Source organism: Rutilus rutilus (assembly GCF_951802725.1).
Source record: "Rutilus rutilus genome assembly, chromosome: 15".
Classification (NCBI taxonomy): domain Eukaryota; kingdom Metazoa; phylum Chordata; class Actinopteri; order Cypriniformes; family Leuciscidae; genus Rutilus; species Rutilus rutilus.
In genome coordinates, this window is record NC_140220.1 from 35,727,357 (window position 1) to 35,746,216 (window position 18,860).

The 18,860-nt window shown below is 38.4% G+C and overlaps 1 protein-coding gene across 1 annotated transcript in view; it reads left to right on the plus strand.

Annotated features, from left to right (window-relative positions):
• The window catches only part of map3k5 (mitogen-activated protein kinase kinase kinase 5), a 54,988-nt gene that overhangs the window by 33,507 nt on the left and 2,621 nt on the right, over window positions 1-18,860 (plus strand). The window contains exons 9-27 of the mRNA XM_084431418.1: window positions 868-1,027; window positions 1,665-1,818; window positions 2,449-2,556; window positions 3,036-3,088; window positions 3,385-3,480; window positions 4,272-4,353; window positions 4,527-4,660; window positions 5,740-5,867; window positions 5,982-6,118; window positions 6,208-6,313; window positions 6,511-6,668; window positions 7,217-7,397; window positions 8,299-8,319; window positions 8,800-8,977; window positions 9,075-9,243; window positions 10,359-10,544; window positions 10,774-10,879; window positions 11,620-11,860; window positions 15,507-15,619. Coding sequence (XP_084287544.1) covers window positions 868-1,027; window positions 1,665-1,818; window positions 2,449-2,556; window positions 3,036-3,088; window positions 3,385-3,480; window positions 4,272-4,353; window positions 4,527-4,660; window positions 5,740-5,867; window positions 5,982-6,118; window positions 6,208-6,313; window positions 6,511-6,668; window positions 7,217-7,397; window positions 8,299-8,319; window positions 8,800-8,977; window positions 9,075-9,243; window positions 10,359-10,544; window positions 10,774-10,879; window positions 11,620-11,860; window positions 15,507-15,619 — 2,511 coding nt within the window. The remainder of the gene's footprint in view (window positions 1-867; window positions 1,028-1,664; window positions 1,819-2,448; window positions 2,557-3,035; window positions 3,089-3,384; window positions 3,481-4,271; window positions 4,354-4,526; window positions 4,661-5,739; window positions 5,868-5,981; window positions 6,119-6,207; window positions 6,314-6,510; window positions 6,669-7,216; window positions 7,398-8,298; window positions 8,320-8,799; window positions 8,978-9,074; window positions 9,244-10,358; window positions 10,545-10,773; window positions 10,880-11,619; window positions 11,861-15,506; window positions 15,620-18,860) is intronic.

Genomic DNA, 18,860 nt, shown 5'->3' on the forward strand with positions numbered 1-18,860 from the left:
TACCTGACGTTTCAAGCCTTGTATACTTTCGCCTGGCTCCGCAGCGCGAGTCTCCGCAGACTGCGCGCGCACCTCCCCAAACGGACGAGGCGTTTACTCGACGCGCTCGCCGTTGTACTATTCTTTGAAACGATGGTTAGGCCAGGGTTAGGCCCGGCAGGTGTGCACGGACTGGGTTTAGTAATGAAAGGCTTTCAATGACCAAAAAAATAATTAAGACTGACAAAACAATAAAAATGCCATTCTTCTTATTTAAAATAATAATAATAATACAAATAATAATAATAATAATAACGACATTCTTCTTCTAAATAACAATAAGCGTCATCATTAATAATAAAAATCTAGAAATCAATTTTGTTTCTTTCCACTTCCCTTGTTTCGCTTTCTCTTTCTCAAAGAAGTTTCTCTTCTTTGCCGTCTTCCGTGTGTCCATGGCGTAAAATGAGGGCGTGGGGGGGAGCGGAGACTTGAATATATAGGGGCGTGTTATTCTAATGACGATCGATTTCAGCCGCGGCATTTATCAAGGGCAGGTATTGCGTACACCAGAATTTCAAAGGTACGCACAGCTTCATAAATCAGGCGATGAGAAGAGTGTAAGCATAATCTTACGCCAATATATACGCCCGTTTCTACGCAAGATTGATAAATGAGGGCCAGTGTGTTTAATAAATTGTATATTAATGTTGGAATTACTCTTGATTCTGGCTTTTAGTTATTAAAGAGTGCCCTCCTTTCTCAAATAGATGACACACACATGCTCTTGTTTGCCTACATTATACAGACAATGCGAGAGTAACTAACAACTATATATATTGCAGGGTATGTATGTAATTATATATGCACTTTTTCTGTGTTTTGTAGGTGTGAAGTTGAGCAGTCTCCTGGGGAAGAAGGGCAGTTTGGATCGATTACAGAGTTATTGGGACGTGGGTTTCTTTCTCGGCGCTAGTATTCTCGCCTGTGACAACACACGAGTCATCCAGGCCTCTGAGAAACTCTTCAAAATTAACGCACCCATTTGGTACGTGCACACATTCACATTTTACACACATTGTTTAAAATAATCTGAACAACTAATGATTAGTGTTTGGTAAGGCATCATTATTATTATTGCTCATACTTCAGGAATTTAAACAAAATTTTGAAACTATGATTTCCAGGTACTTTGATTTACTATGATTATTAAAATCTTTAATTTAAATTATGTTTTTTTATTAAGTTATAAAAAAGTCAAGAAAATTAATTACCTATAGTACTGTAAATATGCTAATATTACCTGTTTTGCATCGATTTTCCTAGTTTCTCATCACTGAAATACTTGCTTCTTGCAATCTTTATAAAATGATTTTAAATTATCCAATAATCACAAACGACTAGAAGAATCACGGAAAGGTCATTCATTGGTCAATGTTTTTTATACTGACTTTTGATTTTTCACATGGACAATTATTAAATGGGCAAATAAAACAAAACTTTGACTCAAATAAATTCTAGGAGAAAACTGAGCCAATATACAAACGTGTAGTCCAATTTTGAAGAGGCAAACGCTTCAGAAAATGTAAGAATGTAGTTGTCTGTTAAAAAATGAGTCATAGTTGTCGTCGTTTTAGAGTACTATTTATTTATTTATTAATGTGTTTGTGCTTTCTGTATTTCAGGTATCTACGCTCCCTGGTTGAGACCATCCTCATCTATAAGCACTTTACGAAACCAAGCACCGATCCGCAGGCCCTTAAACAAGAGCTTGTGGACTTCTGGATGGACTTTATGGTGGAAGCCACCAAAAAGGATGTGACATCCGTCCGTTTTCCTGTATGACCCCTCTTAAACACACTGACTGTTACACTGCGTTGCCACATTACATAGCCACTTCTTAATTTTCAAGTACACCAAAAAACTCCTATTGCAAGAAAGCCATTTAAGACGCAGAAGTGACTTTCACATTTTCATGCACTGTTTACATGCATAGAGCCATGTTCTGCAAAAACCATGGAATAAACCCTTTTCTAAAGTGCATGTACACACAGTCATTTGAATACTAGAATATATATACACACACACACACACACGCGTTCAGTACTGTGCAAAAGTCTTTGGCACGTTAGTATTTTCACAAAAAAATGTGTTTAAGCCAATTATTTATATATTTTGCTGTAGTGTTGTTACTAAATGCTTCATTTAGGCCTAAAGTTGAGACAGGATAACGTGTGTCCTATACAGTATATTAATTATACAATCCCAGAATGTGTTGTGAAGAGCAGTGTAAAAATTCAGACTCAACTGAATTATTTATTACAGTATATTTCATATTTTTGTCCAGTACACAATATTCATGTGTGCTGATTATTTTTTGTGCTAGTTATAGTTTTGATTTGAGACTGTTGGGGATGAATGGCATGTCAAGCATTGGCTGTAAATGTTGCTTGTTTGTGTTGTGTGCAGGTATTGATATTGGAGCCCACTAAAGTCTACCAGCCATCTTACCTCTCCATAAACAAAGATGCCGAAGAGAACACGTTATCCATCTGGCATGTGACCCCTGATGACAAAGTAATACATGTTTTACTATTTACCCATTTGTTCTTAAATTCAGAAATTCTTTATTAATTCTCTAAATCCTTCAACATTACTGTCTTGGTTTAAGCCCTAACTAATTATGTTATTGTTAATGTCCAACCATTGGTTAAAGCCATTGTTTTGTATATCCAGTCTTAAATCATAGTTAAAGTCTCAGGTCTTTCTAGAATTGTGTTCTAGTCCTTTTAATATTTTTCTATATCTACAGGGTCTCAGTTGGTCCTTAAACGCCTTAAAATAAATTCAGTTTGATCAAATTTAAGGTCACGAAATGTATTAAATATCTTAAATGGTATAACAAAAGTCTTAATTATCATTTTAGTTCTTAAATTTGGGGATGGAAAACCAGTAGTCACGATATGGCCTAATGTCATTATTAAACGTGAAAAATATTTGAATTAGTATGAGTGACGCATTTCCTCAGTACAAATCTCTTCCTCTCTCTGTTTCAGAATACAGGGATCCACGAGTGGAATTTCAGTGCAGCATCAGTACGAGGCGTGAGGTAAATGCTGTCTTCCCTAATAGAGCTTAAATAAACCAAGAAAATGCATGAAAAATAAAATGCATGAAGATAAAAAATAAAATAAAATGTAAATAAAAAAATTAAATGCATGAAGAGACGTCCTTCCACTAGAAGACATGAGTGGAGTGTTCTGCAATGACCAGTTGTAGCTTTAAAAATATTGTGTATTTTAACACGAGTGGAACACTGTATTGGTCCAGTATGTTTGTAATGTATGTGTTTAAAGCATTTAAAGTAAAATATAGTTGTTGTTGTTTTTTATTTAACACATTCAGCATCTCCAAATGTGATGAGCGCAGCTGTTTCCTGTATGTGGTGAACAACTCAGAAGACTTCCAAATCTACTTCTGCACAGATATGCACTGCAAAAAGTATTTGCCCACATTTCATTCATTCTTCCTTACACTGCCATAGACATAGACAGAAATTGCACATTTGATTGTCTACTTGAGTTATTTTAGAAACTAGCCATCCACAATGCACTACTGCTAAAAAGCAATTATCTGCGGAAATTAGCTGATTGTTTAAAAACAGACAATTATTTCCTGTCAGTCAAAAGAGGGCAGCAGAAAGAGGTGTGAGACAGAGATACAATCTCATGCAGTGTATAAAATGTCACCGTCTGTGGTGAAAAAACAGCATATTTATAGTGTTGCCGTTGTCATGTGATTGTTTGATCTCTGCAGTTCAGCAACAGTACATTAACTGTCTGTGCCAATTAATGCCTTCTTGCAAATGTTCCCATTCATATCAACAAATATTTATACTATGTGTAGGCCATGTGAATTATAATGGGAGCATTCTAATTTTGATTCGTCACTTGGAGTGTGTTTTTTTAGTTTTTTTACTTGATCTTCTATATTGCAAGCATGAGTTGCATCATCTAGTAAATCAGTGCATCAGTGTGGAGAAAGGTGATGTTTCTTCTGCACTTCATTTATGTGCCACCACTAACTTAAACATAAACTATTGAAACATAAACTAGTGGTATCAGCAGATGTTGTTCTAAATAATTGAATTTTGTGCACTAATGTTGTGTATCCCAAAAGTTTAATCTTTGTGTATTCAAAGGATAATCATTAAAATAATCAGACTTTTTGCTACTGTATCATATTTGATGAATGATGATGATGATGATGATGATGATTTGTGTGTTGTGTAGGTTCTGTGATCTGGTAAACGCTCTCACTGAGGAGGCCTGGAAAGGCTCAGATGAGACAGAGTGTGAATCAGAGGCTTTAGAGGTAAAATTATAATCCAGAAATTTTGGATGTTACTGTATAATATCTTGTGAGCAAATGCTTACCCAAGAAAGTTTCTTGAAATATATATTGTATATTTATTGTTGCATGCATTTGTTATATATAGTTATATAGATAAGAGCACAAGTGATTTGTGTGTTTGTGTGTGCCTGCAGTATGATTATGAATACGATGAGCATGGAGACAGGGTGGTTCTGGGTAAGGGCACATTTGGTGTTGTCTATGCCGGTCGTGACCTCAGTAACCAGGTGCGCTTAGCCATCAAAGAGATTCCCGAACGGGACAGTAGGTGAGGAAATCAACTTTAAAAATAAAAAATCGAATTCCTTCTTGACAAGTTTGCCCGTTACTGAATGCTATAATTTTGGGAACATTTGTCATTGCACAGCCTGGTGAACCTTGGTTCTATTTGAACTAAAAATGAAACTGAAAAAATAACACACTAAACTTTAAGGAACACGCCGACTTTTTGGGACTTTAGCTTATTCACCGTATCCCCCAGAGTTAGATAAGTCCACACATACCCTTCTCATCTCCGTGCGTGCCGTAACTCTGTCTGACGCACCCACCGCTAGCCTAGCTTAGCACAAAGACTGGAGGTAAACGGCTCCAGCTAGCATACTGCTCCCAATAAGTGACAAAATAACGCCAACGTTTTCCTATTTACATGTTGTGATTTGTATAGTCACAGCGTGTACAAATAACAAGGTCACATGAGACACAGCCATCTTCTAACCGTATACACACTGGGAACTATATTCTCAGAAGGCGAAGCACTGCTACTCGGGCGGAGTGATTTACTCCAGCTCTGAGCGAACTCTCTGCTCCTCTCCACGGGGCTTCTCAGGCGCTGCGAGCAAATCACTCCGCCCAAGTAGCAGTGCTTTGTCTTCTGGGAGCAGTATGCTAGCTGGAGCCGTTTACCTCCAGTCTTTGTGCTAAGCTAGTTTTGTATCTAACTCTGGGGGATACGGTGAATAAGCTTAAGTCCCAAAAAGTCGGCGTGTTCCTTTAAACGTTTTAAAGAAATGTCCCGTATTGAATCAATATGGGATGCGATTTGTCCCATTTTTGATGAACACAAAATGACGCAATATAAAATAAAAAATCTGTTTCACAAGAAATGGCAATAGCAAGAGAAGCTCAGAATCACTGGGCAGAGAATGACAGGCATGTTCCCAGTGATGGCGCTTTTGTATAAATGTGCATTTATATATATAATATATATAATATATAATATATATAATATAATATATAATATATAATAAATATGCAATATTCATGAATGCTTTTGAGGGTATGAAAAATGCATGCGATCACGCAGCTACAGTTTATCTGACGGCACGTGTAACGGCTGTGTGTTGGTAGATATTCGCAGCCTCTGCATGAAGAAATTGCCCTGCATAAACACCTCAAGCACAAGAACATCGTGCAATACCTCGGCTCCATCAGCGAGAACGGGTTCATCAAGATCTTCATGGAGCAGGTGCCAGGAGGTGAGATCGAGATCTTAATAGTCTACTCACACATCCAGGCCAAAATTCATCTGAGTTATTCAAGCGTTTGTGTAGGATGTGAAAGAAAAGTTTGTGTTTTTCTGTGAATCGCAGGCAGTCTGTCAGCATTGCTCAGGTCAAAGTGGGGCCCTCTAAAAAACAATGAGCCAACTATCGGTTTCTACACCAAACAGATCCTGGAGGGTCTCAAATACCTGCATGACAACCAGATCGTTCACAGAGACATTAAGGTAATAATAAAAGTCTGTGAAACTTTATCTTAATCAGATAAAGAAATATCAGAAATGACTGATGTAACTCTTACTTTCATGACACACAGGGGGATAACGTCTTGATAAACACCTACAGTGGAGTTTTGAAAATCTCTGATTTTGGGACGTCCAAACGTCTGGCTGGAATAAACCCCTGCACTGAAACCTTTACTGGTACTGAGTGTATTTGTTTTGCTATTTCTTTTCACTTAACCTTTTATCATTTGATATTGCTTCTATATCACTAAAGGACACATCGATTTCATGTGTTGCCAGATTTGGTCTATTGACTTTTGATTAGTATCTTATAGTGTCTTATTAATATTCAGCAGTTACTATTACTTATTTTCAGTGCTGGTTGTATATTTCAGGTACGTTACAGTACATGGCCCCTGAAATCATAGATAAAGGGCCACGTGGGTATGGTAAACCAGCAGACATCTGGTCCCTGGGCTGCACCATTATAGAAATGGCCACTGGGAAACCACCTTTCTATGAGCTGGGGGAACCGCAAGCAGCAATGTTCAAGGTTAGTATAAGTGCGAATCATCCTGAAGTAATCCATTCACTATCCTGAATGTGTAGTACATTTAACACAAAAGGTTTTACACAAAATACACACTATTTTCTTGCTCTGTGAAACATTTGAATGCAATTTGGCATTTAGTAGTTTTCAAATGGTTTTCTACCATGGTTTTCTAGGAAAAATCTACACCCCACCATGAAATCACATAATAAATGGGTGATCCGATCAACCTTTCAGGGCTGTTATCATGAGCTCAAGAATAAGTTTTACCATTTCACAAAATAACATTTTTAATCGTCAAAAGAAGCATTTGATTTGCAGCACAGGCTTTACAGTAATTAGTGGTTCATATCCATATAAAACAGTAGAAAAGAAAACTAAACAGATTTTTACATAGATTATGTAATCTATCTAGATTATGTAACTATAATAACATTGTAATTGACTCCTAATGGCTTAGAGAAATGTACGTGACATGAGAATATTGTGTTTGAAATTGGAAAGAGTTATGGAAATGCTTTTTTTATGGTTGTGCTGGTACGTTTGTGTAGGTCGGGATGTTTAAAATCCATCCGGAGATTCCTGACTCTATGTCCTCTGAAGCCAAAGCATTTATCCTGCGCTGTTTTGAGCCTGATCCAGACAGCCGAGCCACGTCCAACGATCTACTCACCCATGAATTCCTCACTGTCACATCACGCAAAAAACGATCGAAGAACAACAATTTCACAGGTGTGTTATATGGACATTACAGCTTATATCATGCAGTAAATTCAATTGGTACATTCCATGGATTAGGGGACTAATAGAAAACTGTAATGTGTTAGATTTAAACTATTATTTAACAAAAACAACATGGCATGACTTTTTTTTTTAATGTGCTTTCAAAAAATTGTTTATCATCCCCTCCCCACCCACTCCTTTAAAATGGTTTCCATCGATCCATCTTAACCATGTATCTATCGATTAACAAAATAAAATAGGGGCATACTGTATTTTGACATTTCATTGTGTGTGTGTATATATATATATATATATATATATATATATATATATATATATATATTGGATAACATGATGGGAAGACAAGTAAATCTAAATGTCCAAATGACAGAATTTATTAATAAATTAATTACCAAAATTAAGATTGAATTATCGTTAATATATTAATATATAATAAATAATATATTAATATTTGGTCCCAACTAGCCTGGCCAGAATCTGCAACCTTACTTTTGTTTCTTTCAACCCTGTTACCCAATCAGGGGTGCGTCTCCCAAAACCATCTATGGTCGGAAGTTCTGTCCTTACCAATAGAGTTCAATGGAACTTGCGACCATAGTTTTTTTGTTTCATTTTTTTAAATAAATTTGATAAATTTTACAGATTTATTCATAATGCCCATTTATTGTTGCATTGAAATCACACAGTTGGGTTTTGAACTTCATTTAGACATGAAGCAAATTAAGAAGTACAATAGCTCATTGAGTTTTTGACTGTTGACCTCCTGAGGTTTATTTTGGAAAGTGTTTGTTATCAAACCTGGAAATGTGACCTGGTAAAAGCTCTTCTCTTTGCTGCTTGTATTGTGAATTGTCTTCTCATCTCTTGTTTTTTTTTTTTTTAAATACAGCTCTTACACCAGGAGGAACTGGTGAGTCTATTTTCAATTAGACTTTTCCAGTGTTCAATTTTACATTATTTTGTTGTTTTATTCATTCTCTTTACTTATTTTTATGATAATAACCTGACTGTAAATGTAGTCAAGATTCATGTTTAGTCGTGTTCATTTGACTCTTTTTCTCACGTAAGATGATGTACAAAATGACATAACTTTAACCAAAGTGTACATTTTGAAAAATATACATTCAATTGAAATGTGTCAAATATATAAATAATTTATCAACATAAAACAGCATTTTATTTATTTATACAAAATATTACATAAAGTTGGTTTTATGTAGCTAGCGGTCCATAGGGATACAAGGATCTGGTCTAGATTCAAGGTCAAATGAAATAAATCTTCATCAATTAACTTTTTCATCTGTCGTTTTAAAGAGGATAGTTCAGCATTACAGTGCTGTAGAAGAGTGTGTGATGTATGAAGGGACTTTATGCTGCTCATGTCTTGTAGAGTATCTGCGTAGCATATCTCTTCCCGTTCCCGTGGTGGTCGAGGACACGAGCAGCAGCAGCGAGTACGGCTCGGTCTCACCTGACAATGAGCTCTGCACAAACCCCTTCAACTTTAAACCCAGCACCAAGTGCTACAGCGAGAGAGAGGTCAAAGGCCACCGCTCACTCTTCCTGAGGTTCATTCTAGCTTAAATATACCCTATTATGTTACCATGGACCATTTATTCTGCATTTAGTGTATCTGCTTTTAGTAAATCTGTAAATCTACTCCAGTATTCCTGTGGAGAACTTTGAGGACCACAGTGCACCACCTTCTCCAGAAGAGAAGGACTCTGGTTTCTTCATGCTGAGGAAAGACAGTGAAAGGAGAGCGACTCTTCACCGAATCCTGACTGAGGACAGAGAGAAAATAGTGCTTCACCTGCTAGAGGCGCTGACACAGGTGAACCCGAACGCAGTGCGCTTGTGTTGCGTGTCTTGTTACTGTCATACGCTTGTGTGATTGGCAATAAAGCGACGCTTAAGTATTCTTTAAACACAAGCCTGGTGACCGCAACTCAATACAGTCCATTCTAAACACAGAGTTGCTTTTCTGGATGCTGATTGTTTAAATACAGTGGACATCCATACAGTGTAAACAGTTTAATTGACCAACAAAAGGGGATAGTTCACCCCAGAAAAATTATTCTGTCATCATTTGCTCTGCCTCATATCGTTCCAAATCTGTATGCATTTCTTTAATCTGCTGAACTGTAAATATTTTGGAGATATTTTGAAGAATGTTGGTAGCTAAACACTTTTTCTTCCAGTTGATTTTCATTGTATGAACAAAAAACGAATGGAAGTAATTGGGAACCGAAATCATGTGGATGGACTGTCCCTTTAACTTGCTTGCTAAGGCCAGATTTACTAACAGCTTGCTCCACGCTTAACCCTCTTTTGGTGTTAAAAAAACTCCTGTCAGGATTTACTAAAGACATGTAGTGAAAAACTAGCGCTGAAAAGGTGTGGACAGGGCTATTTTCTCACCTTATTGCATATGCTTTTGTAGGAGTTTGCTTTCAGGCGCAACATTTATGGAAGGAGAGAATTTAAATGAATCAGGCAAGGTAATTTACTAAGGTTTGCGCTCATCAATTTACTGGTGTTTGTGCCATTATTTACCACCCAAAAAAGCCTTAAAGTCTTAAACCAGATGCTAACTTGCGCTGCTCTTGGTAGATTGTGTTGGTCATTATGGAAATGATCCGGCTGTGTCTGTGTTCTTTAATTTGCATGTGTTCAGTAGATTCACTTGCTGAACTTTCCACTCACATCTGTGCTTTTATGGGATTGTACTCTCATGCTAATTTGCCCTGTTTAGTAAATCTGGCCCTAAAGGGAATTATGATATTTTGGTGAAAATTTTCTTCACATCAGAGAAACCAACAACAGCAAAATATCTCTAATAAGGTTGTATTCATGCAGTCCTACAAATTCTGTTGGTTGTCATTTGACAGTTGATTTTATGTCCCTTGTTGTGAGTGTGATTTGTGTCCCCTTTCTGCCTCAATACAGGGGTCTGAGGAGACCAAACTGAAGCATCAGCATATCTCCATGCTGGTGACAAGTCTGGGAGAGTTTGTGAGGATGGCGGACAGAAAGATAATCGCCAGCACCCTCTCTCAGCTCAAACTGGAGCTCGACTTCGACAGCACAGCAATCAGCCAACTGCAGGTGGTGCTCTTCAGCTTCCAGGATGCGGTGAGCGTTCAGCCAAAGCCGTCTAATCAAGTTTTTTTTCTTATTGAAAATCCTGTGTCATCTGAAATGGTCACATTACAAAATTAAAATGAGTTGCGAATGCCATTTGATGTTGAGTTGAAAAGCAAATACTGATTTTTTTCCCCCCCTGATTGTCAAAGTTTTGTGACTTTTTCTTAAAAAAGTTCATGATAGAAAAGTAAATAGTTCTGGTATAATGTTTCTGCAGGTAAATAAAGTCCTGCGGAACCACAACATAAAGCCGCACTGGATGTTTGCCCTGGATAACATCATTCGAAAGGCTGTGCAGACTGCCATCGTCATATTGGTACCTGGTAAACAGCAAAGAGTTTCTTTATAGAAAAATCCCTTTTCTTGGATGTTGGTCATTTAAGGCAGGGGATTTCATAATCCGCGTTCAAGACGGTCCAAATCCGATTTTTGTTCATATCCGATTTTTAATCTGATCAGATTAAGCAAGTGTGAACGGCATAAATCACACAAAATGCTTTTTTTTGTTGCAAATGCTGCATTTATATATGGTTTGAAATCTTATTCAATTCGTATTTCTGTAAATCCGTTGTTGTTGTTTTTGGCGTATTCCTACCAACATGTCATTGCCATAGAAACCAATGCAGATATTCCAGAAAACTTGGCAAACTTGGAAAGATTGGCATGGACACACAAATCGGATCTGAACAGTTGCGGTACACAGTGTGGACATCCATAATTTTAGATCAGATTCCAATCGGATACACAAATAATTGGATTTTGACTGACAGTGTGAACGTAGCCTAAAAAGCCCCAGGAACACACACATCAGATCTGAATAGTTAAGACCGTCAATAATTTAGATCAGATTCCGATCGGATTTGGACTGACAGTGTGAACATAGCCATACAGTTCCCAGAGCCCTCAGCACTGCACATTTTGGATGTCCCCCTTAACACATCAACTGATTCGTGCTGACCTGAGCTGGGTGTGTCCAGTGAATGAGATATCCTAAGTGTGCGGTGCTGGGGAGGCTCCGGGAACAGTTAACTTGATGCAGTGTTTGTTGTTTTTTCACTCTCAGAATTGCGGCCACACTTCACGCTGGCGTCTGAGAGTGACCCCGCCGAGCAAGAGGACATTGATGATGATACGGTTCCTCAGGGAAACGCTGTCCCTAGCATAGCACCACCTGTCGTTCATCATGACGACACCGTAGTCACGTCTGGAGTGAGCACGCTCAGTTCAACAGTTTCCCATGAGTCTCAGAGCGCTCAGCGGTCTATCAGCATGGAGCTGGGGCGCATGAAGCTAGAAACCAAGAGGTAAATGTTTTTTGTTTTTATCTTCAGCTTTAATATTAGTGATGGGAAGTCCGATTCTTTTCCGTGAACTGGTTCTTCAGGACAGTTCGTTTCAATGAACCGGTTCAAAAAATGATTCACTAATTTACCTAATAACGCATGTCATGTAAATACAGTTCTGTTATTAAAGCACATTGTGGATGTTTTACATGTCTAAAGCACATAAAGTGAATTAACTAGTCTTAATCAACTCACCTTTTTACATAAACCATTAGAAACCATAAAAAAACGTCCATTTTGCCACCGCATTCAAGTCACCTGCTCGGTTTACACAGGCTCGTTCCAGCAGCTCATCGGTTCTTCACAAACATGTCAGAGTCCGAACTGTTTCCTCAGTTCAGTGTACTGGTGACTCGAGATCTGCTGTATCCATTCCACTCGAGATCTGACTGTTGACGAGAGAGAGAACTGCTATCAGTACTGTTGACTCCAGAACTACTGCCATCGGATCACTGTTAGATTTACTATAGGTGTGATTTATCATACTTTATGATTTTCAGAAACATCCATTTTGTCCCTTTATGAAACCCTCGGCACACAGTTCTTCTCAGCATGTCGGAGAGACTGTTCTCAGTTCAGTGGACTGTTGGACTAACCGAAGCGCTGAATGAGTTGGCAAATTCATGCATCGTAGGATCATATACTCCTGGATATTCATACGATAGTTATGTAGAACAGACTCAAGTCCTTATTCCACCGTATCTCTCAATTCTCGCCCTCACTTCCACAATTTTAAATGCGTCTAGATTAGGGCTGTTACCATTTTTTTTTATTAATCATTCTACATAATATTACATTTTCTGTATTTTCAACATTATTCCATATCCTGTCCATTGTTGACCCCCAAACAATGGTAGAATGTCCTACGGGAGCACACAAATTCACTCCCTTTTCACACCGAGATTCTGGAAAGGTTCTGTGAAAATTGTTCCCGTAACTGTCCTGGGACTTTGCTCATTCACACACATCTGATCAATGTCCTGACACTGGGTTTGAATTTTCCAGCATTTGCATTTACACAGAAGGCTCTCTGACAATTTCACAGCAATTTTATGGAATCAAAGCCCTGTGTGAACGTAGCCATATTAACACATTACTGTCATTGATTATTCTGTATATGTAAAGTGCTCATATTTGTATGTCTGTGTCTTAAAGGGATAGTTCACTTTGAAATTAAATTTTGGTATGTTTTAGCTTACCTCAAGGGCATCCAAGATGTAACGTTAGGTGTCTTTGTTTCCGCAGTAGTTTCAATTTTGATATTTTTAGGTCAAACCGTTCTTGTTTGTCAGTCATATAATGCAGGTCTATGGTCACCACCTCAAAGAGCATGCACAGAGAAGTCCAAATTAAACAATTCCCCATCATAAGTACACATTGATGGCCTAAGACACGAAACGAGCAGTATTTATATCGTTTTTACCTCTTGTACACAACCACGTCCAAGTGATCTGAGACCGCGCGCGCTTCCTGGTGTGTGACGTGTGCGCGCGCGTTCTGGCTTAGTGTATACGTAATTGTTTTCTTTTACGTTGGTTTAAACATCCCGGATAAGCGCAAATTAGTACCATTTCTATTAGCCGTCTTACCTACAATCTCTGTTCTGTGTAAACAATGAGTGACGTACACGCGCGAGAGATCACTTCCGGTGCTTTCCGGCGCTTGCGCAGACTAAAGGCCTCATTATACTTCTGCGTCGGACCTACGCCGGAGCCTCTACGCCAGGGGTGGGCAACTTCGGTCCTGGAGGGCCACTGTCCTACAGAGTTTAGCTCCAACCCTGAAAAAATCACCTGCCTGTAATTTTCTAGTAATCCTGAGGACCTTGATTAGCTTGTTCAGGTGTGTTTGATTAGGGTTGAAGCTAAACTCTGTAGGACAGTGGCCCTCCAGGACCGAAGTTGCCCACCCCTGCTCTACGCTGTAGGCAACGCGTTGGTTTTCATTTATACTTCTGCGTCGTTGTCCGCGTTGACACGCAATTACACACGCCAGAGGGAGCATGTGAAACCCGAGGGAGCGGTCCTAGCAGACCAATCACAGCGCTTGCGTCCGCGTAGAGTTGACGCGTTGTTACATTTTTGGAGAGGTGCAAGTCAGGGTACGCCGAAGGGTACGCGTGCTACACACAGCCTACGACGTAGCTACGGCGTGAGTTCGACGCAGAAGTATAAATTAAGTCAGATCACTTGGACGTGGTTGTGTACAAGAGGTAAAAAAAACTATATAAAAACTGTTCGTTTTCTCACACAAACCGCTCGTTTCGTGTCTTAGGCCATCAATGTGTACTTACGATGGGGAATTGTTTCATTTGGACTCTGTGCTTCATCTTTGAGGTGGTGACCATAGACCTGCATTATATGACTGACGGACAAGAACGGTTTGACCTAAAAATATCAAAATTGAAACTACTGCGGAAACAAAGACACCTACATCTTGGATGCCCTTGAGGTAAGGTAACACATACCAAAATTTAATTTCAAAGTGAACTATCCCTTTAAAAGTGCTACAATCCCATTACTGTTATTGTTCAGTTGAAGTCTGGTTTGTTGTCTGGAAATATTCTGAAATTGCAGTCAGTCAGCTGTGGTAAAAAAAAAACTGACAAAACAGTTTCTGTTTGCAGACCTTAGAGCCTTATAAACATAGCAATGCAACTATTATAAGCCATGTGCGTCGACATCACCCCTGTATAGATTAGTATGCATAGAGCAGCACTGGTACCGCCGGAATGACAAACAGCTCTCTCCTTTTTTAAGCAAACACTGATTAAAGTGCTCTGATTAAAACATATGTTCTGATAATATTGTTGGAAATTAACATTACTTTTAACCACAATGACTTTCACATGTGCACATGGCTGTTGGAGTAATAAAAAAGTAAATGCAAACTGTTAGTTTTGTAACCAATTTTTTAAAAGCATATTTACTGCAATTTGCTATAAAATAACATGAATAGTAATAAACTCTAACATAAATATGAAGTAAATAAATGGTGATAATAAATAACTAATAAATCTGGAAAAAAATAATCGCACAAGAAATTAAGGAAGTATTTAATAATATATAGAAAATATGGGTAACACTTTACAGTAAGGGCTCATTTGTTAACATTAGTAACAGCGATTACACCAATTCAACAACGATTTCTACTCGTGTTTGGTGCTTTAAACCCTGCTTAACCTGCTACGGGTGTCCCGCCGATGGCAAAACGTCAAAATCACATCCCTGCACCCTGCCATATGACACCAAACAGCATTGGGTCTTGTTTGTCTTGTTAACCATTTATGGCGCTGAAACTTTGAACAGGACTCATGCAGATTTGAATTTGAATTATATTTATGAAAGTCATATTTTTGTGGTGCTATTAGGGAGCATTTTAAATGTTTGACTGAGAAATGTGAACATTGACAATTTGTATTCTTTGCGGAAGTATTCCTTTAAAATGTAGCAATTATTGGACTATGATTAACCATATTTATAGCATTTCAGTTCATTTCAGAGCATCTATGTGTATTTGCACGTGTTTTTTGCATTAAGTCATACCACACTGGACAATGTTTTCGTCTAGTTATAGACTTAGACATGAATGTGTTTGTGTGCTCTAGGTTGTTGGAGGAATTAATAGAGAAAGAGAGAGAATATCAGGCCATCCTACAGCAAGTCCTGGACGAGAGAGAACAAGAGATCAAACTATTAAAGTGTCGATCCGGGCCCGTCGGTGAGTCTGATTTGCGCATTTATACACACACACACACACACACAGTATTCAGAGCTACAGACTGCAATGAAAATGCCTGCAAATACTGAAGCGGTTAAATATCAGTTGACCGACAATCTGTCTTTTAACCTTTTTGTCCCACTGCTGCTTAAACTCCCCCAGTGTTCTCTAAAACTGAGGGTGTTTTTGCACTGAGACACAATATATTTGAAAGAATAGAAACTCAGTTTCAGCCTCAGGCTGTCTGGATGGTTCGGCACCATCAAACTGAGCACCAGAGTCCCAAAAGACTTCATGTTCAGCCCACTGTTGTTCACCCTGATGACTCATGACTGTACTGCCATAAACAGTGCAAACCACATCATCAAGTGATGGGCCTCATCAGCAACAGTGATGAGTCATTATACTGGGAGGAGGTGGATCGTCTTTTGGACTGGTGTGAGAACAACAACCTGTCTCAGAGCATATTAACTTTTCATGTGTCACTGTCTGGTAAAGGTCCTGATATACTCACGGCGAAGTTCGTTCTTCATTTAGGGGTTAGCGAAGTTCGAAATACGTGAGCAGAGAAGTGCTGTAAGCGAACATCCGACGCCGCCCACATTACTGAGAGCGATGAATATGTAAATATGTTCTGCACGCTTTCCTCTCAGTAACGAAAAATAAACACACAACAAAATTGAGAAAACAGAAAGCATTTTTTTTAATAAAGCATAAGAAAAGCATCTGATCATCATGTGTTTGCATGAGCTCTGCAATTCAGCAGTCTAGTAACGTTATTTATACAGCACTTTATACAATAGATTGCTTAAAATCAATCAGCTTTACTGTATTAAACATGAAAAACAGTGTCAGTGTCTCGTTTCTTTAAAAGTACAACTTCATTTTCTACTATAAAGCAGCTCTTGTGTGTTTGTTTTCACTCACGGACCTCTGACCTCGACAATCTGAACCGATGAAATGAACCAAATAAAGATTTCCACGCACACCTACCTGTTACGTAATCGCCACGGACCAATGGTAGAACAAAGGTGTTAACCAGCCATAGTGGACTTTTTAGGAAAGATCACTTTGGCAAGCTGTTTCAAACTCCCAAAATGACCTCCAAACGAAGATCATTTAGGCCACACGATTTCGCCTGAAGTACATCAGGGCCTTAAGCCAGGGACGATGCTTCAGACCACAAGGCCCTGAGAGCATTACTGGAACATCTTTCCCTTCCCAGGGTTCCCACGGGTCCTTGAAATCCTTCTGGAAGGCCCTGGAAAGTTTTTGAAAATAAACATACATAGATACAGGTCCTTGAAAGTGCTTGAATTTATTTTGTGCAAGAAGTTTTCTGTAAAAAAAATCTATATTATTCCCTCCGGTCCGCTAATGTGTTATTTCGCCAACACTTCGTGGCCTATGCATACTAGCTTGCTCGATTTAGGTTAGTTACGTGCATTTACGCGTTACGTTAAGTGTTTCCCGCGCAAGGTACTTTGTGTTGTACGTTGCCATGACGTTCACGCGCGCACAAAACTACTACGATGGTACCTCAACATTTCATAGAACATTGCAAAAATAGGCTGAAACGTGATGCATGGAAAAAGTTTCAAGATATTTGGCTCACCAAAGAAGATTACAAAGAATGGCTTGCCAAGGTTTGCCACCCGTCCCGTAAAATACGGAATTATCCCGTATTTAAAGGTAAATGTTGCGTCCCCTATCAAATCAAATTGAGCACTTTTTACAACTTTTTTTAAATGCCATAAATTGTGAATGACAGATAGGATCATCATTTATTATGCATATAAATATTAATCATATGCATAATAAATGATGATCCTATCTGTCATTCACAATTTATGGCATTTAAAAAAAGTTGTAAAAAGTGCTCAATTATTTAAATAAAAATGGGACAAATAATTACATAATAATGTAGTCATAATTTAAGTATAATATTCCCATCCCTGCAGAATTTTCAAAAACATGATTACTGGTTCAGAATGACTGCTTGAGGCACACCAACATATACTGAAGAGTTATGTAGAAATAAATAACATAATCAAATGTAAAATAATAATAATGTGTTCTGTTGCATCTGTTTTCTCATGGTTTAGGCCTATTGTTGAAATCCAAGACCTTGACACATTTTTTTTTATTCAATATTTTATTTTATTTTATTATCATCGTTTTTTTGTGGGGTGGGGGATGAGGTTATGGGGGGGTCGTGTATGGGTGTCCCTTATTTTGCACATTTCACATCACAGCACAGTGAGAAAAATCTCACATCTCACAGGGGAGTGAGTTAGTGAGTTCTGCAGAAATTATCGATAAGTTGTAAACGGTGCTCTTTCGCAGTTTCGCTTCCATACGAATGTAGAGGGAACTGCCAACCCTACTTGCCAGAGATCCAAAGGACCATCACTTGAACAGGTGCAGAGCCTGTGGTAGATCTATCAAAGCGGATAGCATGGGATAAGCGGCTCTTTCAAGTCATGCAGCTGGATCTACACACAATATATTCATATACAGTACTGTGCAAAAGCATGTTAATACAGACTAAATCCAGAAGAACTGCGGGAACGTCTCCGAGACGCTTGAAGAAACCTTCCTGCAAAGGTTTTAAACGCAAAGACACTACACCATATCATTACACCATATATTGTTAATATGAATGATATTAACATGCCTAAGACTTTTGCGCAGTACTGTATCTTAAAACTTCTGGCTACATGAGCCTAAGCTCTTTGCAATAAAATCCATGCAAAAGTTAATATCAGATAATTTTAGAATATTGTATAGGATGTACCAAATATTCTTCAGTTTTATGCACAACAGAAATACGACAAATAGAATATCAGCTCTCTGTCATATGGACAAAAATAAATGCAAAAAAAAGAATGTAACCTTGCTCTCGCTTGAAATGTGTCCCCACATTAAGTCCTTGAATTTGAGGGTATTGGACCTGGAAAGTCCTTGAAAGCAGCATCACCAAAGATCCCCCCCCCCCCCCCCCCCCCACAAACTCTCACTGAAAAAACTACAGAACCATTTGCACTACTGCCAGTACTTGACACCACAACAATGCATTAACAACTAAAATACAATAGCAATAATTGTTACCTGCACTTTAATACCTCAGGTGTTCTTACCACACTGCAAAATCTCCTGCCACTTTCGGTTCCATCACTTGTATTATTAGGGGCCAATCACAGAAGGTGCGGAGGTGTTTCATTGATGCCTTAACATTTGT